Source organism: Curcuma longa, chromosome 4 (genome assembly GCF_044706935.1).
Source record: "Curcuma longa cultivar G26 ecotype Majalengka, Jawa Barat chromosome 4, ITB_CL_G26_1.1, whole genome shotgun sequence".
Taxonomy (NCBI): domain Eukaryota; kingdom Viridiplantae; phylum Streptophyta; class Magnoliopsida; order Zingiberales; family Zingiberaceae; genus Curcuma; species Curcuma longa.
Window position 1 is genome coordinate 14,919,895 of NC_133864.1, and position 23,567 is coordinate 14,943,461.

At 41.6% G+C, this 23,567-nt stretch overlaps 7 protein-coding genes across 9 annotated transcripts; 5 read left to right on the plus strand and 2 right to left on the minus strand.

Moving 5' to 3' along the window:
* The first annotated feature begins 695 nt into the window (after positions 1–695).
* On the plus strand, positions 696–2,589 carry LOC141827150 (protein NRT1/ PTR FAMILY 5.6-like). The gene is made up of 3 exons (XM_074714403.1): positions 696–843; positions 918–1,692; positions 1,755–2,589. The coding sequence occupies exons 1-3, from the start codon at positions 720–722 to the stop codon at positions 2,587–2,589; spliced, it is 1,734 nt and encodes a 577-aa protein (XP_074570504.1). The 5' UTR covers positions 696–719.
* A 349-nt stretch (positions 2,590–2,938) lies between these two features.
* On the plus strand, positions 2,939–6,267 carry LOC141826614 (uncharacterized). Its single transcript, XM_074713875.1, has 7 exons — positions 2,939–3,238; positions 4,136–4,312; positions 4,432–4,581; positions 4,776–4,877; positions 4,970–5,040; positions 5,131–5,198; positions 5,801–6,267. The coding sequence occupies exons 1-7, from the start codon at positions 3,020–3,022 to the stop codon at positions 6,040–6,042; spliced, it is 1,029 nt and encodes a 342-aa protein (XP_074569976.1). The 5' UTR covers positions 2,939–3,019; the 3' UTR covers positions 6,043–6,267.
* An 819-nt stretch (positions 6,268–7,086) lies between these two features.
* Positions 7,087–11,295, plus strand: LOC141826613 (transcription initiation factor IIA large subunit-like). Of its 2 annotated transcripts, none has more exons than XM_074713873.1 (11): positions 7,087–7,380; positions 7,535–7,699; positions 7,780–7,941; positions 8,039–8,093; positions 8,193–8,251; positions 8,382–8,513; positions 10,259–10,396; positions 10,482–10,536; positions 10,616–10,794; positions 10,861–10,944; positions 11,047–11,295. In XM_074713873.1, the coding sequence occupies exons 1-11, from the start codon at positions 7,264–7,266 to the stop codon at positions 11,068–11,070; spliced, it is 1,170 nt and encodes a 389-aa protein (XP_074569974.1). In that variant the 5' UTR covers positions 7,087–7,263; the 3' UTR covers positions 11,071–11,295. The 2 variants fall into 2 exon arrangements, with proteins under 2 accessions (XP_074569974.1, XP_074569975.1); XM_074713874.1 differs by having other exon boundaries at positions 8,388–8,513.
* A 398-nt stretch (positions 11,296–11,693) lies between these two features.
* On the plus strand, positions 11,694–13,376 carry LOC141827638 (protein LATERAL BRANCHING OXIDOREDUCTASE 1-like). Its single transcript, XM_074714929.1, has 4 exons — positions 11,694–11,985; positions 12,060–12,307; positions 12,544–12,868; positions 12,976–13,376. The coding sequence occupies exons 1-4, from the start codon at positions 11,719–11,721 to the stop codon at positions 13,243–13,245; spliced, it is 1,110 nt and encodes a 369-aa protein (XP_074571030.1). The 5' UTR covers positions 11,694–11,718; the 3' UTR covers positions 13,246–13,376.
* Positions 13,300–17,085, minus strand: LOC141827637 (uncharacterized). Its single transcript, XM_074714928.1, has 6 exons — positions 16,812–17,085; positions 16,521–16,663; positions 15,598–15,648; positions 14,337–14,558; positions 14,119–14,221; positions 13,300–14,040 (listed from the first exon to the last, which is right to left on the minus strand). Exons 1-6 carry the CDS (start codon positions 16,895–16,897, stop codon positions 13,503–13,505), a joined length of 1,143 nt encoding a protein of 380 aa, XP_074571029.1. The 5' UTR covers positions 16,898–17,085; the 3' UTR covers positions 13,300–13,502.
* A 541-nt stretch (positions 17,086–17,626) lies between these two features.
* LOC141826616 (putative E3 ubiquitin-protein ligase RHC2A) lies at positions 17,627–19,065 on the plus strand. The gene has a single exon (XM_074713876.1). The coding sequence runs from the start codon at positions 17,936–17,938 to the stop codon at positions 18,944–18,946; it is 1,011 nt and encodes a 336-aa protein (XP_074569977.1). The 5' UTR covers positions 17,627–17,935; the 3' UTR covers positions 18,947–19,065.
* Positions 19,066–19,084: 19 nt separating this feature from the next.
* LOC141826612 (scarecrow-like protein 9) lies at positions 19,085–22,234 on the minus strand. 2 transcript variants are annotated; one of them, XM_074713871.1, is made up of 3 exons: positions 22,102–22,234; positions 19,321–21,777; positions 19,085–19,232 (listed from the first exon to the last, which is right to left on the minus strand). In XM_074713871.1, the coding sequence occupies exon 2, from the start codon at positions 21,647–21,649 to the stop codon at positions 19,397–19,399; it is 2,253 nt and encodes a 750-aa protein (XP_074569972.1). In that variant the 5' UTR covers positions 21,650–21,777; positions 22,102–22,234; the 3' UTR covers positions 19,085–19,232; positions 19,321–19,396. The 2 variants fall into 2 exon arrangements, with proteins under 2 accessions (XP_074569972.1, XP_074569973.1); XM_074713872.1 differs by lacking the exon at positions 22,102–22,234 and adding an exon at positions 21,912–21,952.
* Between the last annotated feature and the right edge of the window lie 1,333 nt (positions 22,235–23,567).

Below are 23,567 nucleotides of genomic sequence, written 5' to 3' on the forward strand. Positions count from 1 at the left end.
CCAGCGAGAGAGATGAAGATGCAGGCGAAGCCGCACACTGCCGACCTACAGGATGCCACGTTTCCGGTCGGAAACAAGCCATGTTTAATGGACTAGCAATGGTCTAATGGGGCCGAACCGAGCCGGGCTTTTTGTTAGACCGGGTAAGCCTTCATTGCTGTAAATTTACTATAAAGTTTTCCGTGAATTTAAATTAAATAACCATGGCTTCCAAATAGAAAAACCTTAAATTAAAATGAATTTTTACTTTTTAATTGTTTGTGTTTGACGGGATAAAACATCAACTTTCACTTACGAATTTTACCTTTACATGGGAAGAATTGATAAGGGAGAGGGAATATTTTTCCAAAACAGAGAAGTTCTTAAATGTTTCTCTTTTGTGTGTCTGTGACGTTTCTTAACTAATTGAGAAAATTAAATTATCCAGCTTAAAATAAGATGGAATAAAAAAAAATTAATAATAATAATAATAATAAAGTAATTAGTAATATAAGATTAAAAGAAATATTTTTTCTATCCCTAATTAATTCGAATTAATTCTGCCTTCTTATTAAAGAATCCTTTTGTCAATCCTTTCTCAGAAAATTGAATTAATTACATGCCCAATAAATTAACTCTTGGATTCGATAGATTGTATTTGTACGGTCAGTTACACGTCTGAAGAGTCTTACCTCGCTTCCCTGGTCGCCATCGCGTGGAGCGCCGAGAAGAACCAGACCATGGAGATCACGAAGCCGCCGGAAGCAGAGGAAGACCTGGTTATGGACTCCTCCGTCGACCACAAGGGAAGGCTTCCTCGACGAGCCTCCACCGGCTGCTGGAAAGCTTCCCTGTTCATCATCGGTATTCGACCAACTGATCGAATCTGGCATTTGAATTATTACAGATTTGTGAGTTCTCTGTGACCGTTTGACCAGCGATCGAGTTCGCGGAGCGGCTGAGCTACTTCGGCCTGGCCACCAATTTGATCATATATCTCACCCAGGTGCTGCATCAAGATCTGAAGACGGCGGTGAGGAACGTCAACTACTGGAGCGGCGTCACCGCCGTGATCCCTCTCCTCGGCGGCTTCATCGCCGACGCTTATTCCGGCCGCTACGCCACCGTCGTTGTCTCCTCCCTCATCTACATCGTCGGTCTGCTCCTGCTCACCATGTCACAACTCATCCCCGGCCTGAAGCCCTGCGACGAAGACGAGCCGGACAGTGCTACATGTCGCCGGTCGCTCAGCGCCCACGCGATCGCCTTCTTCGTCGCGATGTATCTGATATCCTTCGGCACAGGAGGCCACAAGCCGGCGCTGGAGAGCTTTGGCGCCGACCAGTTCGACGACAACCACGAGGCGGAGCGACGGAAGAAGATGTCCTACTTCAACTGGTGGAACTTCGGGCTCTGCAGCGGGATGATTCTCGGCGTCACCGTCGTCGTTTACCTGGCCGTCAACGTCGGATGGTGGATCGGCAACGCCCTGCTCACCTGCATCATGGCGGTTAGCCTCGTCATCTTCATCGCAGGCCGGCCGGTCTACCGCTACCGCGCTCCGGAGGGAAGCCCCTTCACGCCGATGCTGCGGGCGGCGGTGGCGGCGGTGGCCAAGAGAAGGATGACTCTGCCATCGGATGCAAGTGAACTCTATGAACTCCGCAAAACAGAGCAAAAGAAGAGACTCCTCTATCACACTGATCGACTAAAGTATGCGATCATAAAAATCTAAATTTTAGCTCATAGACAAGAAATTTACACAATTTATGCAGATTTCTCGACAAAGCTGCCATCATCGAACACAAAGGCGACGAAGCCGCCTTCGCGGCGGAGAAATATAACCCGTGGCGGCTCGCGACGGTAACGCAAGTCGAGGAACTCAAGCTCGTCCTCTCCATGATCCCCGTGTGGATCACCGCAATGCCCTTCGGCATGTGCGTCGCTCAAACCAACACCTTCTTCATCAAGCAATGCAGCGTCACCGACCGCCGCTTCGGCCACTTCACCATCCCCGCCGCCTCCGTCTTCTGCCTCTCCGCCATCGGCATGCTCCTCACCGTGACCTTCTACGACAAGATCCTCATCCCTCTCCTCCGGCGATCCACCGGCAGCGTCCGCGGCATCAGCATCCTCAAGCGCATTGGCATAGGCATAACGATCGTGGCAGCGGGCATCGCCACGGCAGCTCTGGTGGAGCGGCGCCGCCTCCTCGAGGCGGCGCAGGGAAGAAACGTGAGCCTGCTCTGGCTGGTGCCTCAGTTCTTTATACTGGGCATCGGCGACGGCTTCGCCTTGGTGGGGCTGCAGGAGTACTTCTACGAGCAGGTGCCCGACGGCATGCGCAGCTTGGGGATCGCCTTCTACCTGAGCGTGCTGGGCATCCCCAACTTCATCTGCAGTCTGTTGATCACGATCGTCGATCGGATCACGTCGAAGGGATCCAACGGTAGCTGGTTCGCCAAGGATGTCAACGACAGCCGTTTGGACCTCTACTATTGGCTCTTGACAGCTATTAGCGCGGTCAACTTATGTGCTTACGTGTACATTGCCAAAGGGTATTCGTACAAGAGAGTTCAAAGGAAGGTGGCAAATGACATGATATTATAAAAAATTGTGTGCAATTTGAAAATTTCCTAATTAAGAGGGTGTGATATGGAAAATAAATCTGGATCTGGCAAATGACAGAGGGAAAACAAGCCTTAATTATTAGTATGCTGAATAATTTTAAATCGTATAATTATTTCTATTTAATTTCCCATTTGGTGCAGGCCCATCCTCGGGATGGCCCAGGCCCATTTACACGCGATTTTTTTTCACCGTTATTCGGTAGCCGAATATATCGGGACGAAAAGTTCTGAAGTAGCGGTTAGTTGCGCTTTATCTGATGATTGGTGCCCGCTATAAAACCACCGCGGCGGCGCTCGAGGTTTTCGTCGGGTTTTGGCCGCGGCTATCGACGCTGCGACGGGGTGATCTCGTCCGCTTGCTGCATCCGTCGTGATTTCTCTCTGTTTTTCGCTTCTTTGGACCGGCGAGAATGCAAATTGAGGCTCGGATTGGAGCGGTGGCTGTAGCGGACGGCGGGGGATCGCAGAGTTCGACCGGAAGCGGGCATTGTCACCGCGAGCAGCAGAGCAAGCAGGTTCAGAATCAGCCGCATATTGGGACGGTGGAGCATCTCGTTGCCGGAGGGGTCGCGGGCGCCGTCAGCAAGACTTGCACGGCCCCTCTCGCTCGTCTCACCATCCTCTTTCAGGTTTGAATTTTGTTATTATTATTTGTGTGTCTGTCTTCTTCGATCTTTAAGGGCTCGTTTGTTTAGGTATATGAGCTACTGCGTAACTTGGTCTTCAATTGCTCCCTAAAATTCAACATCTGATAACAAGATTCTCCTTTTGAAAATCAATGTTTAGTTTGATCATTCAAGATGGCTTCTTCAATATTGATGATGTTAGCTTTGGGAGGAATTTACGGTTTTGTCAGTTAACAGCTCTTGTCTAAATTTATCTGCCTTTTTTCCCAATTAATTTCTCTTCTGTATTTGGAATTGTTTATATGTCCGTGCTTAGGAGCAATGCTGCTAAACACTTGAGTCCCAAAATCAAACCTTTTGTCAACCAGATAACTCCTAGCTAATAGTGACACTTGGACTTACATTTGTTTGGAACCAATACTGGTTTCAAGTGAATTTCAATTCCATATTAAAATAAAGTTCTTAAGAACTCTAAATGCAATCCTTGTGTTTGACAAACGAGAACTAAAATTCCATTTCTTATGTTTTGATATCATAAATTATGAAATACAGATGATATTATTGTTCTCTTTTATTCTCATGATTTGTTGATCCAATCTGAACAATTTTAAGATTATAAATTTCTAATTCCTTTTTTTTTAAAGCATAGTAGATTTGCTACAATATCATAAATAAAATTTAATATACATAAAGTTGATGGTTTTAATTAAGTAATAAATGATTTCTAGAAGGTGTAAACTCTTTCTATATTTGTATTTCTCTGTTAGTATATAGTTGTTTCTGCTTAATTATTAGCTAAACACTAAAGATTAATTATTTCAACGGGTAGGGTATCTTCCATAAGCTATGTTCTACATCTGGATTTTTCCATGCTTTACATGACTTGCTGATCTTCATTAGGTGCAAGGCATGCACTCTGATGTAGCTAGTCTTAGCAAAGCTAGCATATGGCGTGAAGCTTCTCGTGTTGTCTATGAAGAAGGCCTTAGAGCATTATGGAAAGGAAACTTGGTGACCATTGTCCATCGGTTACCTTATTCATCTATCACCTTTTATGCTTATGAGGAATACAAACATGTAAGTTTGAATTTTTAAATTTCATGGAGAGGTTCTGTGCTTCTATCTCATTGCATTTGTTTGGTTTAGATGCTCTGGCAATACATCAAGTGATCATGGGTTTTAATTTGATTTTACAGCTACTATATTCAATTCCAGTATTAGGTAACCATAGAAACAATGCATCTTTAGATGCATGTGTCAAATTGCTAGGTGGTGGTTTGGCAGGATTAACAGCCGCGTCCATTGCTTATCCACTGGATCTTGTCAAAACACGTCTTTCAGTCCAGGTAAGCTTATATTTTCTGCACAGTAACTGAAAACCTCTTTTCTGTTTCTTGATTCGTTTGCCTCATTTATTCATGGTGCTTTCTCTCTTGTTTCACCTTCTACTTTAAGATCCTAGCCATTATTAGAATGTTCTGGTTTCTAATTAATGCAAATCACTTTGACAATCATTTTGTTTCTCTCTAATATTTTGCAGACAAATACAATGTATTATAAAGGAATCTCGCATGCGCTTTATGCTATCTCCAGAGATGAGGGTATTAGAGGACTGTATAAGGGTCTTGGAGCAACACTATTGGTACAATGGAGCAACATTAGTTTGCTTTGTTTTTTTCCCCTTTCTGTATATTTAGCGTATTTATAATTCTATGGTATACTGTTGGGCTGCAGGGGGTTGGTCCTAACATAGCAATCAGCTATGCTGCCTATGAAACCCTGCGATCCCAGTGGCAATCGGAAAGGTGACTACTTGGTTAGCTTGATGTTGTCATGTAAAAAGATCAAATCTTCATTTGGATTGCACTAACAGTTGGATATTAATTTTGGTATAGGCCTTCTCACTCCCCTCTTCTAGTTAGTTTGGCTAGTGGAAGTCTTGCCGGCATTGCATCATCAACAGGTATGTGTCTGACAAACATAAATTGGTGTCTATTAGTTGGATATGAAAGTAAAAAAGTTACATGAGAAACCAAATTACTGCTGCAAGTTACATTCTTAAGACTAAGAAACAAAACCTGTTACTGTTAATCAACCTCTTTTGAAATCCAATTACAAGATAACTGGAATGAGAAGCTTATTCTTAGCATCTACATTTGGATCCTGAATGTCTGTTATGTCTTCTTCAAACCGTCACCTATAACAGGACCCACAATCAATTGATTTTACATTTTGTTCTCAAATTTGTGGTATTCTGGTATTCTTATTGGTGTAGTTACTAGTCTCAATCAGTGAACTTAAGATGCTTCTATTCTTCTTGAACTAGGTATCATTTATCTTCTTGCTATTGAACTCAATTTTTGATAACAATTAAGCTATAGCATTATTAATTTGCCATCTTTCCCTATGGAAGGAACTAGGATGGTGCCCTATTTAGACTGTCTTTTGGTCTTTTATTTTGACATTATTCCACAAGCCATCGTGATAAACACAACATACCATCGTTTAATAACTTTTGGTAGACTTGAATAATATGCAATTGAGTAACATACTATGCTATTGCAGTGACCTTTCCGCTAGATCTAGTCAGACGCCGAATGCAGCTGGAAGGCGCAGCTGGCAGGCGCCCTGTGTACACCACAGGCTTATTCGGAGCATTCAGACACATAAAGCAGACTGAGGGCTTTCGGGGCTTCTACAGAGGCATATTGCCTGAATACTACAAGGTAGTTCCTGGTGTTGGGATTGTTTTCATGACCTATGAAGCACTGAAATCCTTCCTCTCAAGCTTCACTGCCGAACACTAGAACAGAGCGATATCGAGATCTTCAATGAATCATTCAGCCTATGCAATGCTACAAATCAACCCTCAGAAACCACACGGTGATACGTATTGCAAAGTTGCTATCATCATCATGTTTCTTGTAAAGCATAAAGGAGACTAATGTACATACACGGCTTGCTACTGTTTCACACTTTTTCTTGGTCATTAAATTGTTTCGACGTATGCTTCCCTATTTTTGGACAGCAACTTGATGTATTTCTATTTTCTATTGATCGACGATAGAGATCAGAATCAATTTTGTTTCTTTTGAAGTAAACTGAAATGTGTATCCCTTACGCGAATTTGCATTGTGTATGGTTAGTAGAATTCCTTTTAAATATTCTTCATAGTTTTAAAATTGTCATTATTTGATTACAAACAAAACAATGTAGTTAGTAGTTGGGGAGAGTAAAATGAGAAGAATTTAAAAGTATTGTGAGATATTTGAAAAAATGCTAAAATTTGAAAGATGAATTGTAAATGGGAGACCAAATAAAATATTTAAAAAAATGATAAAATCCAGTCAGTCTCATGGCCTCAATCCAAAATACGGTAGCCAATCCAGATGCCCAGCATCCTGTGATTGCGTTCCCTATTTGGAAGAAAATTCTTGCAAATACGCCGTAGCTGGGGATCAAACCGCTGGTCCCTAGGTCACAACCCGGATATCCTACCGTTGCACCATTGTCCCGGGGACAACAAAATATTATTCAATATAATAATATTTGATGGCTCTTAATTTATCCAAAAAATTTCAGAAGCCATGTAACCATAATGGGCCGGGCCTCTGGAGGCCCTAAATCAACGGCAATCGTGGTTCAATCCGGTTCGTCTGCTCAATTTTTGCCCGATTCGACCGGGCCGCCAGCTGGCGGCCGCTGCTGAGTTCTCCCAAGACTTACCGCGGGCCCCACCGCAACTCCACCGTAACGCGACTCGCGTTTCGCATTGACTGACTTCTTACCGGATGCGAACCTATTTATAATGTTCAATTTAATTCCCAGTTCTCCCGTCCGGATCATCGCCCTTTTCCTTCACCAATCCCTCTTCTCTTTCTCAATCTCAGTGCTCTCGCCGATCATTCGCGAAAGTACTCCCTCCCCCTTCAAACCCTACTCGCGAAGCCACGCCTAGGTCGAATCATCTTCTCTTTGATTGCTCGAGGACTCCGCTCGCCGCCTCCGAGTGTGACCGATCTGTGGAAATGGCCGCCAATGTCTCCGCCGTCTACATCCACGTAGTCGACGACGTTATCAGCAAGGTCCGGGAAGAGTTCATCAGCTACGGCGCTGGGGAGTCCGTGCTTAACGAGCTTCAGGCGGTAATTTCCTTTTTCTCTCCCCGTATATTGCCATTTAAGACCTTTCTTCAGCCATCTTATGTCTAGGGTTTGATGCTTTTCCTGCTTCTTGACAAGTTGCGATTGTTAGTCTCTTTTTTGTGCACTTAATGTCATTCCTTTGGAGAGAATCCAGATGTGGGAGATGAGGATGATTCAGTGCGGCGCCATTAGCGGCAACATCGAGCGGCCGGCTCTCCAGAAGAATGGTGCGCCGACTCCGGTGCATGATCTGAATGTTCCGTATGAGGGGCCGCCTGAGGAGTATGAGACTCCTACTGCAGAGATGCTTTTTCCACCGGTGAGATGGCTGTTTTGTGTATTTAGCAGTTAATTGTATATTCTGATGCCCCGCTTTCTATCGATTTCGTTTGTTGGCAGACTCCCCTGCAGACTCCCATCCAGACTCCTTTACCTGGTACTGCTGAGACGGGAATGTACAACATACCCACAGGTCCTTCTGATTATGCTCCATCTCCGATTTCTGAGATCAGAAATAGCATTGATATGAAAGGTGGAGCTGGAAGGCCTAGTCCGTACATGGTATGACTTTATAATATACTGGGGATTTCATTCAGCTTGGGTTTCCTAAAACAAAGTGATTTAACTTTGGTTGAATTGTATTGCCTCGTTGGTGTAGCAACCACCTTCTCCTTGGATGAACCAACGACCTCTAGGAGTCGATGTTAATGTTGGTATGTATAAATAATTGACCAATCTGAAGCTTTTTATAGTATTATTTCTTTCATTCATATTACATGCCTAGAACCAATGGTCTTCATTGTTGTGTTCAGCTTATGTTGAAGGACGAGAAGAGCCCGATAGAGGAGCCTCTCATCAATCCTTAACTCATGTATTTTTTTTTCCTTCACTTCTCATGTTCACCTCTATTTTGATAGCACAACTTTGCACATATTCTAGATATAACAACTATTTCATGATTACAAAGTGCTACTTTCATCCTTACTATTGTTGGCTTTTAGGTGCAGGATTTTTTTGTCAATTCCTCAGGGAAGCGTAAAAGGGATGACCATTCTTCTCGCTTAAACTCAAAAGGTTACATACCACAACAAGATGGCAGTGGCGACGTGATACTAGAATTTTCATTACCTCAGGTAGTTGCATTTTGAATTTTCATAATATTAAAGCAAACATCTATTACCACTGTTTACACACCAATTTGTTGCACATCATCATGTATTTTGCTTCAAGTCATTGATGTTGCAATACAATTAGTTTTTATTGGCTGTTAGATATCATGGAATAGCTTGCTAACTCCTCTAGTTATTTCATTTAGCTAATTGTTGGTGATGGAACCTGTCATCTTTGACCTAAACATGTTGACATTTGGTGCTCTTAAGAATAATCTCTTGTTAATTCAATACAGTATTACCAGTCTACACTACATTTTTCATTCATGTTCCAGCAAGGTTTCACTGAATTAGTGATTTACACTATTGTTATGCACTTTATATGGAGAACCTAACTTGACACTTCACTTTGTTGTCAAAAGGTATCATCATGATTTTCAATTGAAGTGACAAAGTTGGATTAAAATATTATATAACTTTGTATATAGATGTGTGTGTGTGTACGCAATCAATTGAAAAACATAATAAATATCAAGCAAATGTTTTTTTGAACAATCTTTAAGAGAGATTGTGAGAGAGGAGTATACAATATATGATGTGTTTACATGTAATAAATGTATGCGCTAGAAAAATTGTGAAGATAATGTAGCACAAGTTATATCTAATAATAATACAGCCTATCCCATCGTATATATATTTTGGAAGAAGTATCTAATTGGTTATAAAGTTGATTGTTCGGACCATTCAATTCTTAGGTGCTGATCTTGTATCCATGAGTAGACATATTTCTGATATTCACAAGAAAGAGCAAATGATTTGAGCTGTCAATCCCAATATATCTTGCATTCTTTAAGAAGAACCACTTATATCTATCACGCCAAGCATGTTGCCCGAAAATATAAATTGATACCCCCCAATGGTTTTGTAAAAATGCAACTTCAATGTGTTTTGATGTCAACCAACAAACCAAGTGATTTTTACCGTTCACGTAAATGATAAAAATCACTTTTCTGTGACAATCTTGGCTTGTTGGTCCTTAGCTTGTCAGAAACATTGTCAATCTGATATGTTGTAATTTTGAGCATATGAAGACTTTACCGCTCCATGGAAGGAACAAAGAATGTTGTGTGTTTGCTTTCAAATGTCATTATGATGAACTTTTTGTTCGGTAAATCTGCCTTGAGTCGTATCTTTCCTTTTCTTTGCAACTGGGATAGGTCAAAAGAGGTGATGATCAGCCATCAAGTAGATCTACTTTACCTAGAAAATCTATGTATTGATTTTTGAAGTGTTTAACTTTTATTATCTCATTACAAGGATAGAACCTGTTATGGTCCTTTGGTATTTATCTCCATTTGGCTGTGTTGTGAGGGTGCTACTAATCTATTGCTTTTAGAATGGATAATCTATTTCTTAGGTCTTCATTGTTGTATGGCAACAAAATTTTCAAATATCAAAGAAGCTATTAAACTCATCTATTTCATTACATGTCTAGATGTTTTATGTCCAATCGATGCTTCTGCTATTTTTATATCATTGTTTCTTTTTCTTCTGTATGTCTAATTGGTACTTCTGTATGTGTTATTTTGATTGATTCAGTAATGGATGCAACATGAAATTTTGTTTGGTCAAAATAATAATAATTTAGTTCACTTGTCCTTAAAAAATTGTAATTTTGTTGACAGAATAAAAAATATTATCCTATGTAACATGCATCTGAATGCAATATTTTCGCCTGTTAGTATTATCTTTCTCTATTATTGTTTCAGAATGCAATAAGCCAATGTGAAACGTCATCACTGAAGCATGCTCAAGGAAATACTAAGTCCAAGTTCCTCTCCGACAAAGAAACAAAGGAGTCTCTGGTTCTTCCTCAGAGTGATGGAGTAAATGACGAATATGATGATGTATTCAACAAACCTACATTGAGTTGTAGTTCAATTCACTTTTTGTTTCCTTTTTATTTACTTTTTTATGCTTTGTGCTTCGAAGTTGTTTCAATTTCAAGGAGCGTCAAGTGAAGACTACAATACGCCCGGAGACAATGGTATAGCATCCACATGGAACCTCTCAACATACCGTATGCATTTCAGTTTCTTCCCAATGCTTACTTTTCATCTGCTTAGTCGAACTACGTAGCGCGACTCCTGTTGCTAGCACACCGAGGCCAAGTAGGAATGAAGTAGATGAAGATGAAGAGCCTCCTCTTAATGAGGACGATGACGATGATGACGAGCTAGATGATCTTGATCAAGAGGATGATGAGACGAACACTCAGCATTTGGTTCTAGCCCTTTTCGAAAAGGTAAATGCTTCTATTGCAATTGAATTTCCTCACTCGACCACGTAATTGTGACTTATGTCCGAACAGGTGACACGGACAAAGAGCAGATGGAAGTGCACTCTCAAGGATGGAATAATGCATCTCAAAAACAGGGATATTCTTTTCAACAAGGTGCCAACCGATAATTTTCTTTGTTTTTTTGTCTTATCATCCATGTCATTTGTGTTTTCAATTCATTTCATTGCTTATCAACATCACTATCTTGTTCGGCAGGCCAATGGAGAGTTTGAATTTTGATTTCTTCATCTGTAGCCGCTCTGCTCTCCGATCATGGCTGTTCGGTCTTAAATAGGTTTTTTCCTGGGAGAGAACGATAAAGGCTAATTTACATGAGCTCGTGTTTCTATTAATCCTTTAATTGATGGGACCTTGTAAAATTTGCTTATTTTCTCCTGGAACAATCAGACAATCTAGTGTGCAGTGTCTAACTCTTTAAAGTGAAGAACAAGAACATAAAAACTACGACTGAAACTATTTGATAAATTCCTGATAAGGATTTAGTCGATGTTTTCCATTTTCTTCTTTTAAAAGGCAAGAACACTATGTTGGGCTTAATCAATCCTGCTTCATGTCGTGTGTTTCTTAAACAACAATGTGCTTTTAGAGACAAACGATGTGGTAAAGTTGTGACCTACTCAGAAAATTATGCACGATTTGTGCTTTTAAAAAGAATGTACCTTATGATTGGTAGAGGGGGCAAATGACAAGGGGCCACAAACTAGTATTAACTCCAAATTGAAATGGTAGTGTAAACATTGCTTTCACTCTGACTATGCATGCAGAATCGAATGGTGAAGAAACAAATACATCGCCGGCACTTTGGACTATGCATACTTCATCACAGTTACATATTAGTCATCACCAGAACATCTTCACACAGAGCAAATGGAGCCGGAGCTCGACGGTGCCGCCGCTGAAGAGCAAGAACTAGGGTGGGGCAGATCTCTTCCTGTCCCAAGTGTGCAGGAGATTGTGAGGAAGGATCCCAACTGTGTTCCTGAAAGATACATCAGGGACCAAATCAAAAGAGATGAAATTAGCAAACTTTCAGATCTCAACATCCCTGTGGTTGACTTCTCCAAGCTTTCAGGAGGGGATGAAGCTGAGTTAAACAAACTGGATCTTGCATGCAAGGACTGGGGATTTTTCCAGGTCAGCTCAACATAATATTAGCCATTTGCTTAACTTGAATTGTTATCTTTTCACTCAAACCTCAGAAATGGCAGATTGTGCACCATGGAATATCAGAGGATGTTTTGTATAGGATCAGGAATGCCATGGCTGCGTTCTTTGATCTCCCGATCGAGGAGAAGAAGACTTACGCGATGGCAGACAATGATCTGCAAGGTTATGGACAAGCATATGTGGTGTCTGAAGAGCAGAAACTGGACTGGAATGACCTAGTTTATCTGATGACAGAGCCTGTCAGGAGAAGAAGTTACAGATATTGGCCAATTACAGTACCAGACTTTAAGTACGCTCTTACTTTACTATTCTACTCTTTAAATTTTTATGCATGTAAAAATACTTGTATATTATATTAATCACTCCTACAAACAAACATAGGATTAAATTCTATGAAGTGAACTAACAAATACTTTCTCTTATTCAATTTCTTATGAATAGTTATTCCTTAAACCAAACACAAGACAATAGTCTTTAAACTTCAGTTACTAGGCTATGAATGCAACTTACGTTCATTGCTAACAGGGATGCTTTAACAACGTACTCAGACCAGGTGAAGAGAGTAGCAATTCAACTGCTTTCTCACCTCTCCTTACTCATGAACATGAAAAGAGAAGGGTTGTTAAACTTACACGGCGAGATGGGTCTCGGCATGCGTCTTAATTATTACCCAGCTTGCTCCAGGCCTGATGAAGTCATGGGTGTTAGTCCACACTCTGATGGCAGCTCTATCACCATACTCTTGCAAGATGAAGACATTGCTGGTCTTCAAATCAAACATAAAGGCGAGTGGATCCCGGTGGAGCCGATTCCACATGCTCTCGTAGTAAACATTGGTGATGCCATTGAGGTATGCTTTAGACCTAAAAAATTCCAGACTGTGGAAGTCAGTCTGTAATGTTATTCAACTAAAAATGAACTAAAATGCTCCCATCATGAAATTTTTTTAACTAATAGGCATGGAGTAATGGAACATACCAGAGCATTGAACACAGGGCTGTGACGAATGAGAGGAAGAGCAGGATGAGTCTTGCAACTTTTGTCATCCCAGACGAGAATGCAGAGATTGGGCCTCTGGAACAGATGATAGATGCCACTCTTCTGCCCAAGATGTATCGAAATGTTAAGTACCTGGACTACATAAGGTATACTTTAGCAAGAAAGATGGAAGGAAAAGCACACACACATTTGCTGAAATTAGATCATGAGGACCTGAAACAAACATAATGTTCTTCAAGTTGAGTGAAGGTTGTATCTTTTAATTGAATAAAGAAGTGGATGTGGAAATGATGCAACATACATTGATAAAGAGGAAGGACAAGTAAAAGCATCTATAAGCTCGGATATCAAACAAAAGGATCAAACGCATTGTACATAGTTTATAAGAGAAACACTAGATTCTAAAACACCATGATGATTGACTGAAACGTTAGTTAAAAGCAACTAGAGAAACAGCACTAAGTGGGGATCAGTCTGCCACAGATTCATCGCTCCTGGTGCGAACTATCGGCAGGCCCAGGGCCTAGCAGCAGTGGACTTGCTGCTGCCTTCTTATCATCGACTGAACTTGACTGTGGTCTATCTGCTGCCCAAGCACGAAGTGGAGGCTCAAAGACTTTGCTAGCAACATCAGGTGGAAGCTCGAGTGCTTCTTCTCCTGGAAGTACCAGAAGGCCTTTGTCGCGGAGAGATGATGGTTCATTGTAGCATGTATTCCAAAGAGAATTGATGAGATGCCTCTCCTCCCTGGCTGCTCCTAGATCTTCAGCTGACATTGAGCTGATGCTTTTGATACGTTCCTGTAGGACTTCCCGGAGCTTGTCTTCTTCAGCTAAGGCAGTGCTGCTACCTGAGGTCCCATCCTGAGCCAGCTCTAGTAGACCTCCCAGTGCAGCTTCTCGCACATCTGAGTCATCGCTGGAGGCTAGGTGCATCATTAGCCGTGGAAATCCGAGTTCTGAAACAACACTGCAATCTGCATTGTTTTCCCGAAGAAGGTATTTGATCAAGTTGAGTGCTTTCCTGTAAAATGACAAAGGGGTTAAAATCTAGAAGATGATAGCAAACAAAGCATCCAACGGCATCAGCGCGAGAAAGAACCTTTGAAATCTGACATTCTCAGAACCTAGTGCATCTCTGAGCCCAGCATAACCATTTGCTATTCGGAATGCATTAATTCCTTCCTTGTTGTTCCGAATCAAAGCTATATAAATAAGCACAAAGATAGTATCAAGTCAACATGAGCAGAAAGAACATGACCTGTAGAAGTTGGCTGAGTTTTTTAAGATAGTGAAACATAGCTGGCAAAAGAAACTTACAAGAAAGTGCACCAAGTGCTTTTGTGCGAACGGTAAGATCCGGATCTGATACAAAATTTGACAGGAGTGGTTCAAGACCACTGGCTTCCATTACAAGTTGCTGACTACGAGGATTGTTCTGCACAATGGTAGTTACAACATCTGCAGCCTTTGCTCGAATACCAGCATCAGAGTTTTTGAGGTAACCAAGCAGAGGGACTAAGCCACCAATGGAGTGAAGGTCTGGCATATCAAGACAAACAACATTATAAGTCATCAACAAGTAATGAACACAAATTTCAAACTAGAAGATTGCCATCCATAGCTGCTTTTGCAGAATCTAAAATAATTATATTTGTAAAACAGTAAAGCCAATAAAAATGGTTAAGCACAAAGGGATTAGTTCTAAAGCATGAACCAGAGCTTGAAAATATATAAATAGGAAGGAATGATATGGTCAAAACAGAATTCACAAAAGTTGATCTTTCATTTAGTTACAGTAAAATATTTCTTTTTATCAACAGTCCTGATTGATAAACCAAGTCAACTCCAAATCATGAAAACCAAGAAGATTAGCTCAACTTGAAAACAAACAAACAACTTACTTTTCCTCATTAGAAATTTAAAATAGGAGATGCACAGAGCCGTAGCAACAATTTTCAACAAAGCATTCATTGGTACCAAAAGAAGAAGTTCATAGATTAACTATAAGAACCAGTGATGAAGCCACATGTGAGCTAACTGGGTCAATTGAACCAGATAATAACACAGAGAAAATATACTTAAAACCCATAAAATTCATATATTTCACACCACGCATTACAAACGAGTATTAATGATTGATAAAATATTTGAATGATCCTCCAGAAAATATTTGATTGGTAAAATATTTCACACCATACAATTGTTCATTATATATTAAAATATCTCTTAAAATTTGATCACATATATTGCATTCACTTTATAATTTTTTGGCTTCTGGCATTGATAAGAACAAACTATTTGTAATGATGACCTAAAACATATATATTCCTGCACTTTGGAGCTCTGAAGATTGAACTTTTCAATAGAAAACACTACAAAGTAATTAAACGCATATCAAAGATGAATAGGCTTAAAAACTGTAAGCAACTACCATTCGTTGATGACTCACACATAGATATTTAGTTGTGTTTCAGAGTTTTGATATAACTGAACTTAGCCAATACAAATGTATTTGAACAACTGAATACATGATGGAAAACATTTTAGAAGAAAAAAAAAGAGGACCATAAGCACTAACCATTTGCCATATCAATAGATTCAACATGCTCTTGAAGCTCATCCAACATATCTGCAAGAACAAAAGATGATACAAGGAATTAACATACTATAAGAACCAATACTGCAGTGAGAAAAGGAAAGTATTTTGTTTTCATGCACCTACCGCGTATATAACAACAAGTATTGTAGATAGAAAACTAAGCAGGGAAAAGTATAAAGAGTATATGCTAACAAAATCATGCCTTGTTTGATAAGACAATCAACTGACTCAATAGTTAAAGATGATGGTTCAGTTTGCCTGGAATCTATAAATAGAGAAATTGGATGAGTAATGGATGGGATCTAGATTACATACAACCAAGGAGGGTAAGCAACTGAGCATGTGATTATGACACTGTATTTTGTTTATTTATTAATATAAAATTATTCATTCTCTTCGCTAAGCTTGATTAGGCCAAATGCATGTTAAATTCTTTGTGGCTGTTCAGCATTTGTTTTCAACGTCATTGAAGGTTGGGGATCTCAAGTTCCCAACACATTCTTAGTTGCTTCACAAGAAAATAGAAGAAAAAAGAGCCGTAACATGAGAACAAAAATCAACAGGAAAGCCATGTAGAAATAATATGGTTGGCTTTAGTCTAGTTATGGGAGATTTGTAGGGCAAAAATGACATAGATACAATATTAAACTTTGTAATGGCAAACAGAAAAAAAAATCCCTTTGGAAGGTACAGGCCAGTGCCCTGAAAATCCAAGGGTTCCTCCGGATGAAACTGAAGAGAGAATGCCAACTTAGCAGGTAAAAAATGAAAAAGGATCGGGTTTAAATCCATAACTTGCTGGTTTCACCTTACAAAAAACAACATGAAGATTTTTGGCTATCGAATTGCATGCAGTGTGCATCATAGCTTTGCTAACATACAAAGATGCTCCAAAAGCTCACCTACTATATCACACGGCTTGATGCCTTGCGCCTCTAGAACATCCCCCGGCGTTTTCATGACAAGAGTGATTTCTTTCATCCTTTTAACTACGTCGACGGTCTGCGCTTGCATGGCTTCCATGAACCACTTCCTATCCTCCTCACTGACCAATTATGGAAACAGTACCAAAACACATCAAAATCTTTCATATGTAGATATATATCAAGATCTGCCGGATGATCAAAATCCAACTCTAAAATGTAAGTCTTAACAATTCGAAGAAGCATCAACTCGAAGAAAATGATGAATACCTCAAGTTTCGCGCAGGGCGCGTCCCATCCGCGTGCGACAGGCTCCACTTAAGCAATCCATCCCACTTCACGCCGTCGCCCGCCATGATTCCTCCTCTCGATGATGCAGGAAACAGAAGTAAATCGCAAAATTTTAGTACAAATGATTTCGCCCAAATGAAATCAAAATACTTCTTCTGAACCGAAATCAAAGCCTCCTTTTATAGCCGCAGCCAAATGACAGGAGAGCTCCAGAACAGAGACCCGATCGTCCCTTCTCGAAACCACTGGAAGGAAGTAGAATGGCTTAGGGTTTGACCCAAATCCCCATGCTTCAATCTTTATCCCCAATTTAGGCTCCGCCTCAATTATGGGCTTGATCCAATTCATGTTTGAGCTTGTGTCTCAAAGCCCGGCCCAACAAATATTCCGGACTCAAATTTACATGCAAAACCCGAATCCGCTAACCCAAAATCCTCATACCATTTATATACTTGGTCCTAAGAGCCCATTAAATAAGCTTGACGTATTTAAATATTAAAGTATTTGAATAAATTCTAAACTTTGAACTTTGATCGTCAAAACCAATCGATTCCTAAAGTTTACATACAAAAATAACTACTGCATTAAATATTTTCATTTAAAAAAATGCAAAATATTAAAAATTTGTTTTTTATTTGCAAGAAAATGGATCGAAAACGTGGTCAACGTTCCGAAAAAGTCAAGGCGACAAGTTTGACGGCGCAATCGAAGTCAAATACACGGTCATATGGCTACTTAGTCTGCAATGGGAATAATCCAACGCGGTTGGCGGCTCCGGCAATCGATGCTTCGCGGATCGAATGCGTTATAAAACTATCGATTTCTTTCTGCAAATCGCCGAATCCAGTCGGTTCTCCTCCTCCGCAGCCGCTGCCGCCACAGATCTCCGCCCGATTCGGGCGTCGGTCTCCGACGTCGAAGATTCAGATCGCGAATCGGTCAGGAACTTGGTGGATATTGTTCTGGAATTTGGAAGTTTGGATTTTGAGTTGGTAGATCGTGTGATTTGTTGAATCAAGGGAGGGATTTGTCTGAAAGATCGAATTTTTAGGGTTTTGGTTCCGAATTTGGAGGAAAATTCCGAGTTTTTTTTTGCTTATTTGATGTCTTCTTCCATGGCGACGCCATCTTCTTACTGGTGCTACCGCTGTAGTCGCCTCGTCCTGTTGCAGCCGCAGGATGCCATCGTCTGCCCCGACTGCGACAGCGGCTTTCTCGAGCAGATCGACTCGCCGCCTGACCGATTTCACTCTGGCGCAGAAAGCCGCCAACGCCGTCGCCGTCGCCACGCCGCCGCATTATCACCTGATTCTCACGAGGGCGGCAGCGTTGGAGCCCTCGCCGCCGACCGCTCTCATCAGCCTTCCGATCTCCGCCACCGCAGAACATCCGCCATCGGCCGTTCGCCCTTTAACCCAGTAATCCTCCTCCGCAACCCGTCTCGCGGCGGCACCAACTTCCAGCTGTACCACCACGACGGCACCGGGTCCGGTCTCCGCCCGTTGCCGGAAACTATCTCGGACCGCCTGATGCGCTCCGGCTTCGACCGTCTGCTCAACCATATCGCACAGATCGAGCTCGCCGGACTCGGCCTTGCGAGGGGGTCCGACAACCCCCCGGCATCGAAGGCCGCCATTGAGTCAATGCCCACCGTGGATATCGTCGCCGAACACATCGCCAACGAGTGCCACTGCGCCATCTGCATGGATCCCTTCGAGCTCGGGACGAAGTCCCGGGAGATGCCCTGCAAACACATCTACCATCAAGATTGCATCTTGCCATGGCTATCGCTCCACAACTCCTGTCCTGTCTGCCGCCATGAAATGCAAGCGGCAAAAGACGATGAGCCGGCAGCCACCACCGAGAGCGAGGAGCAGGAGACGGTAGCGCTCACGATATGGAGGCTACCCGGCGGAGGGTTCGCCGTGGGGAGGTTCGCTGGGGAGAGGCGAGATGCGGAGCAGCAGCTTCCCGCAGCATCCTCAGAGATGGATGGCGCATTCAACAACAGGGAAGAATCCATGAGAGAACCACGGCCTGCAACGCCGGAGAGAGGAAGAATTCGCCAGGCAGTTCACAGTTTCTTCTCATTCTTTAGGCTCTCATGCAATTAATTGCAAGTGTTTTCGTTTCATATTAGTTTCATATTATTTTTTTCTTTGTTTCTCATAGTCTAAGGTCATTGTTCATCACCATGTAGAACAAATTTATTTGGAAACATCCATTTTCTGTAGATTTCTGAAACAATGAAGCATGAAAAAACCCTCCTAGTACATACTAAGCATGTTCTTTATACGTAGAAAAAAAGTAGATGTAAGAACTCACTATCTTCCTGTAGTAATCAGGATGCCTTGTTTGTCAGCAAAGATTTCTCTCTGGTATCCATTGATTGCATCCACTCTAGTCATGAAAATAACAAAACAATGATCTACATGTTGGTTGAAGAAAGAGAGGAGGAACACAATCTCTGTTGCAATGAATTACCTACCTCATCAGAATTTAGTTGAAATGAATCAGGAAGGGAGTTGCCTTCCTCATCTTGCAACTGCAACTCCATAGAAATCTCAAAAAATGATCTTGGGCTTCCATGCCGATATCGCATAAATGATCCTTCCCTTCCATCCCTGTATCAGCCAACCATTGTCTTCATCGATGACAAAGTCCTTGTGATAGCTGCCTTTCACTTTGTCCTTTGCTTTCTTCATTATGTCCCCGTCCAAAGGGTGCTGCTCGAACCCAGCTCTGATATTCCTGACCTGCCACTGCTTGTAAGTCTCCGGCCTCTCTACTCTTTCTGATCCCTCACATGCTATAACATTGAGAGCCTCGCGTCCAAAGAGATCCCTCTCGATCAATGACCTCTGATCGTCATCTCGTGGCACATTGGCTTCAAGCATGTCGAACAAAGCGGAGTAATGGAACAGTGCCTCACGGAATCTAGTCACGAAGAATGGGGCACTGTAGGATCCATTCACTACTCCATGGATGAAAACATCAGGGTTCATCTTCCGTATCGTGTTGAGAACCCGATTCCTGGGGCTGTCGACGACTACAGTCTCATCGATAAGATTCCTGAAGCGGTACAGACAATTGACAGCTACCACCTCATCTTCAGCAATGTGTAGATCCTCTGCTCGAATGGCTTCCCATCTTGAAGCAATGGCCTGATACTCGAAAGGAACATTGAAACTTTTCGCATAATCTGCCAGCCTCCTACCTGTTTCTTCAATTCGCTCTGTGGGGCGGAAACCTGGCTGGGGTACATCAATGCCTGTGATCCGCAGTTTAGGCGGGCCGCCTTCCCTAGCTGATAGACGTTGGATCAGACAAGGCCACTGAAACCCAAAGTAGATGCCAAAATCAATGATGTGCACCTTCGAGGCCTTTTGTGCCAGATTGAGTATTGTCTGGTTGGAGAAGAAGTGTGAGATTCTCTTGAAGGGACAAGCTGCAAGATACAAATGATAAGCCTTCAACACATCAGTTGCAGTCGCCCTTTTAGCAACTAGAGCCTTGTAAATCTGACTTCCAGTGCCTGCCAGACGAGCTTCAAGACCGTCTGCAAAAAATTGTGCCAGCCTTTGTGATCCATCCCCAGTTGGAGAAGAATGCTGTCTGATTTGCTTCAACAATTCATTAGCAGTTCGTCGGTCATCAGCTGCCACTGCTTGAGCGCAGAGAATCAGAAGAGTTCTGAGATCCACTACCTCTTTCTTTGTATGTTTCTTTCCTCGCGACTTGCCACTGGTGGAAGAAGCTTTTGTCAAACCATTCTGGGCATTTTTACTTGCTTCATTCTGCATTGCCTCACGCAAATCAGACATCTTCTTAGAGCATTTATCACTGCAGCCTAGCAATATCATATCAAAGATTTCTGACCTAACCTCCCCTTCAGAGAAAACAGCCGACTGCTTACTGCTCCTGCCCTCTACCAAATACAAGTCCTCTCTGTTTCTACTCTTACGAACTCTAGAACTATTGCTCAAAGGGTCCTTCTCCTCTGCCTCTTCCTTGAGGTCGAACAGCCTTCCATCTCTAGTCGGCATTCGAGATGCTGAGCCGCCATTAGACTGTAAGCTGATTCCCAACTTATCATTGCTAGGGAGAAACTTTTGTGCCTCTTCAACTCCTCTCTTGAAATGCCAAGCAGGAGTGCTTTGAAAAAACAGACTAGGAGATAAAGCAACATGATTAAAGCGCTCCTCGAAACTAATTAACCTGCTCGAAGAGCTTGATGGAGTCCGAGGAGAATAATCAACTGATCCCGGATGAGAACTAGACTGTTGGTAATCTGAGGAGTCACTTACAGAGCTACTACTGTCCACAATCCCGCTGCTGCTACCACTGTAGAAATTCTTGAACCGATCATTGCTTCTGCCATTGGCGGTGGCAGAAATTCGGTCGATGCCAAGCGGCGGTCGATTAGGGGACGGCGGGTACTTCTGGCCAAGTATGTCATAGAAGGGCTTCTCCGCAGCTCGAATGGCTGACTCTTCCTTGTGCGAGCTAACTTTTTCGTCTATATCCTCCTCCATGAGCATCCGGCTGATGTAGTTAAGCGCCATATCAGAGTAGAAGATGTCACCATCCTCTGCGCTTTCACACTCGGAGCTTACACAAACATTAGACGCGGGATTGTTAATTTGGCTGATCCCAGAGGAGAATTGCGGAAAACCAACATAGTTACTATGACTCATAGTAGTTTGGGATTCTCCTAACTCTAGAGCTCGGAAAATATTTTGATCCAAATAAGAATCATCATAGCACAATCCGCTCATCATGCCAGACAGCTCACGGAGTCCAGACTCCATAACCATTGAATCAGAGTTCTGCTACACTTCAATCTTTCACCGAATTAACAGCTATCACAGTTCAAACACGAAGATAACCTAATACAAGCCCACCTCGGCACTTCTCTAATCAGATCTTCGACATTGATAACGAACTGACCAAAGGAATGAAAGAATAAAACGAAATCAGAACACGAACATTAAAAGTCTAACCTTTGCGTTTACACAAACAAAACAAAACAAGCCGGAAAGAACATTTTAGATTAAACTACACAAAACAAAAACCTACACATGCTTGAATCGATGTATTCCAGCACCAAAGATTCCAAGAAAGGTCGAAAGGAGGTAACTTTTTCTCGATCAAACAAAGAAGAAGAAGAAGAAAGTATGTAAACGGGTTGAACAGACAGATCGACAACCGCACTGAAATCAATCCAGAAAGGAAATCAGCAAAGGAACGGGAAGGGGCGAAACCTGACCTTATCGAAACCCTAGTTGGCGATGGCGGGAGAGCCAGTGACCCCGAATCCAGCGCAAAAGGCGAAGCGGAAGGAGATGGAAAGCGAGGCGGTGGTCATGAGAAAGAGTGGAGTGTGGACTCCTTGTTGCGGCTTTTGGTCCACCTTCCTCCTCTTGTCGCCTGCGGTATAATTTATTACTTCCCTCTCTTAAAGGCAACTCTTTCCCATAGAGGTAAAATTATTTTCAGAAAATCAAAAAATATTAAACAATTCAATTAAAAACTCAAAGTCCCGAGGAATCTTCTCGGGACGTGGATCTGGCTACGTGGTCGCATCCCGGCCGTCCGTCTATGGCGTTTCAAGTTTCGGAGCCGGCAAGCGAGGCGGAGATATCACGTGGCGGATCGATCGCAGGACGCCGCGGCTGAGGACACGCGGCGTGGCGCCGGGGGATGACGAGTTCCGGCCGCTCGGATCCGATGCAGCGGTGGGCGTACGGACAAACCGAGAGACGGTGCCACGGCTGTCCGATGCGCGACGCGTGTCGGGTGGGCCACACGCTGGTCAAGCCACGCGGGTCGCGTCAAGTAATCGGACGGATCTTCTATCGACCGACAGTAGATTCTGTATATTTCATAAAAATATCCAAAAATAAAGAAAAATAGGACAAATTTTCATAATTACAACAACATGGGCCAGACTGTTTCACGTCACAGAGTACCGTCGAGTTAAATTTAGATGAATTGAATTAAATTTTATTAATCTATTTAAAAAAATTAAATAATCCATCCATTTAGTTTCATGATCCGCTTAGGTTGATTCATGATGAATTTAAATTGAAATGTGGATTTAAAAATTTTATTTTTTTAAATTTAAAATTAAAATAAAAAATTTAATAAACTAATGAGTTTGACATATCTAAATTATAATTTAAATTTAAAAATATTTATATTATTCATTTAAACTATAATTTAAATTTAAATTTTTAAAAAATATTTTTTTATATATTTTTTGACAGATTAGTGGGTTAGTTTGTCAAACTCGTAATTTGTCATGGGTTATATTGAATTGAAGATTTTCGAATTCGTTAAGTTGATGGATTGATTCGTCATGCTCTGTCATAGATTTTTGATGGATTATTCGTTTGACAATTTTAATTTCACATAATCGAAAAGGAAGATAAATTACAAGGATATAATGCAATATAACGGTCCTGTAACTCTTGAAACATAATTGAGTTGGTTATGATAGAATAGATCTGTTGAAGTGAATAAGGATCGAATTTTGACAAAATCGAAATAATATTTTTTTTTATCATAATTGATTATAATTTTTTGATTTATTTTTTTACATATAATCATGAACCAATAAAGTATTCCGCGTATATTGAGGATGGATCCTATGATCTATCGCAATACTTTCTATTAAAATATAAATAATATGGACAAATTAGTTAAATGGAATAGTACACTCGTGATTGTGCC

Bases quoted from the DNA above. Each gene is read 5' to 3' on its own strand.
- LOC141826614 (XM_074713875.1), top strand. From the start codon at position 3,020: ATGCAAATTGAGGCTCGGATTGGAGCGGTGGCTGTAGCGGACGGCGGG. The intron at 4,582-4,775 runs GTAAGCTTATAT...AATATTTTGCAG, and splicing joins AAACACGTCTTTCAGTCCAG to ACAAATACAATGTATTATAA. The intron at 5,041-5,130 runs GTGACTACTTGG...ATTTTGGTATAG, and splicing joins TCCCAGTGGCAATCGGAAAG to GCCTTCTCACTCCCCTCTTC.
- LOC141826613 (XM_074713873.1), top strand. From the start codon at position 7,264: ATGGCCGCCAATGTCTCCGCCGTCTACATCCACGTAGTCGACGACGTT. The intron at 10,397-10,481 runs GTATTCAACAAA...TGTGCTTCGAAG, and splicing joins TAAATGACGAATATGATGAT to TTGTTTCAATTTCAAGGAGC. The intron at 10,537-10,615 runs GTATAGCATCCA...TCATCTGCTTAG, and splicing joins CAATACGCCCGGAGACAATG to TCGAACTACGTAGCGCGACT.
- LOC141827637 (XM_074714928.1), bottom strand. From the start codon at position 16,897: ATGGCGGGCGACGGCGTGAAGTGGGATGGATTGCTTAAGTGGAGCCTG. The intron at 16,664-16,811 runs GTATTCATCATT...ATAATTGGTCAG, and splicing joins CGCCCTGCGCGAAACTTGAG to TGAGGAGGATAGGAAGTGGT. The intron at 15,649-16,520 runs GTGAGCTTTTGG...TTGTTCTTGCAG, and splicing joins CAAGCCGTGTGATATAGTAG to ATATGTTGGATGAGCTTCAA.
- LOC141826612 (XM_074713871.1), bottom strand. From the start codon at position 21,649: ATGGTTATGGAGTCTGGACTCCGTGAGCTGTCTGGCATGATGAGCGGA.
- LOC141827150 (XM_074714403.1), top strand. From the start codon at position 720: ATGGAGATCACGAAGCCGCCGGAAGCAGAGGAAGACCTGGTTATGGAC. The intron at 844-917 runs GTATTCGACCAA...CCGTTTGACCAG, and splicing joins AGCTTCCCTGTTCATCATCG to CGATCGAGTTCGCGGAGCGG. The intron at 1,693-1,754 runs GTATGCGATCAT...CAATTTATGCAG, and splicing joins TATCACACTGATCGACTAAA to ATTTCTCGACAAAGCTGCCA.
- LOC141827638 (XM_074714929.1), top strand. From the start codon at position 11,719: ATGGAGCCGGAGCTCGACGGTGCCGCCGCTGAAGAGCAAGAACTAGGG. The intron at 11,986-12,059 runs GTCAGCTCAACA...CAGAAATGGCAG, and splicing joins AGGACTGGGGATTTTTCCAG to ATTGTGCACCATGGAATATC. The intron at 12,308-12,543 runs GTACGCTCTTAC...CATTGCTAACAG, and splicing joins ATTACAGTACCAGACTTTAA to GGATGCTTTAACAACGTACT.
- LOC141826616 (XM_074713876.1), top strand. From the start codon at position 17,936: ATGTCTTCTTCCATGGCGACGCCATCTTCTTACTGGTGCTACCGCTGT.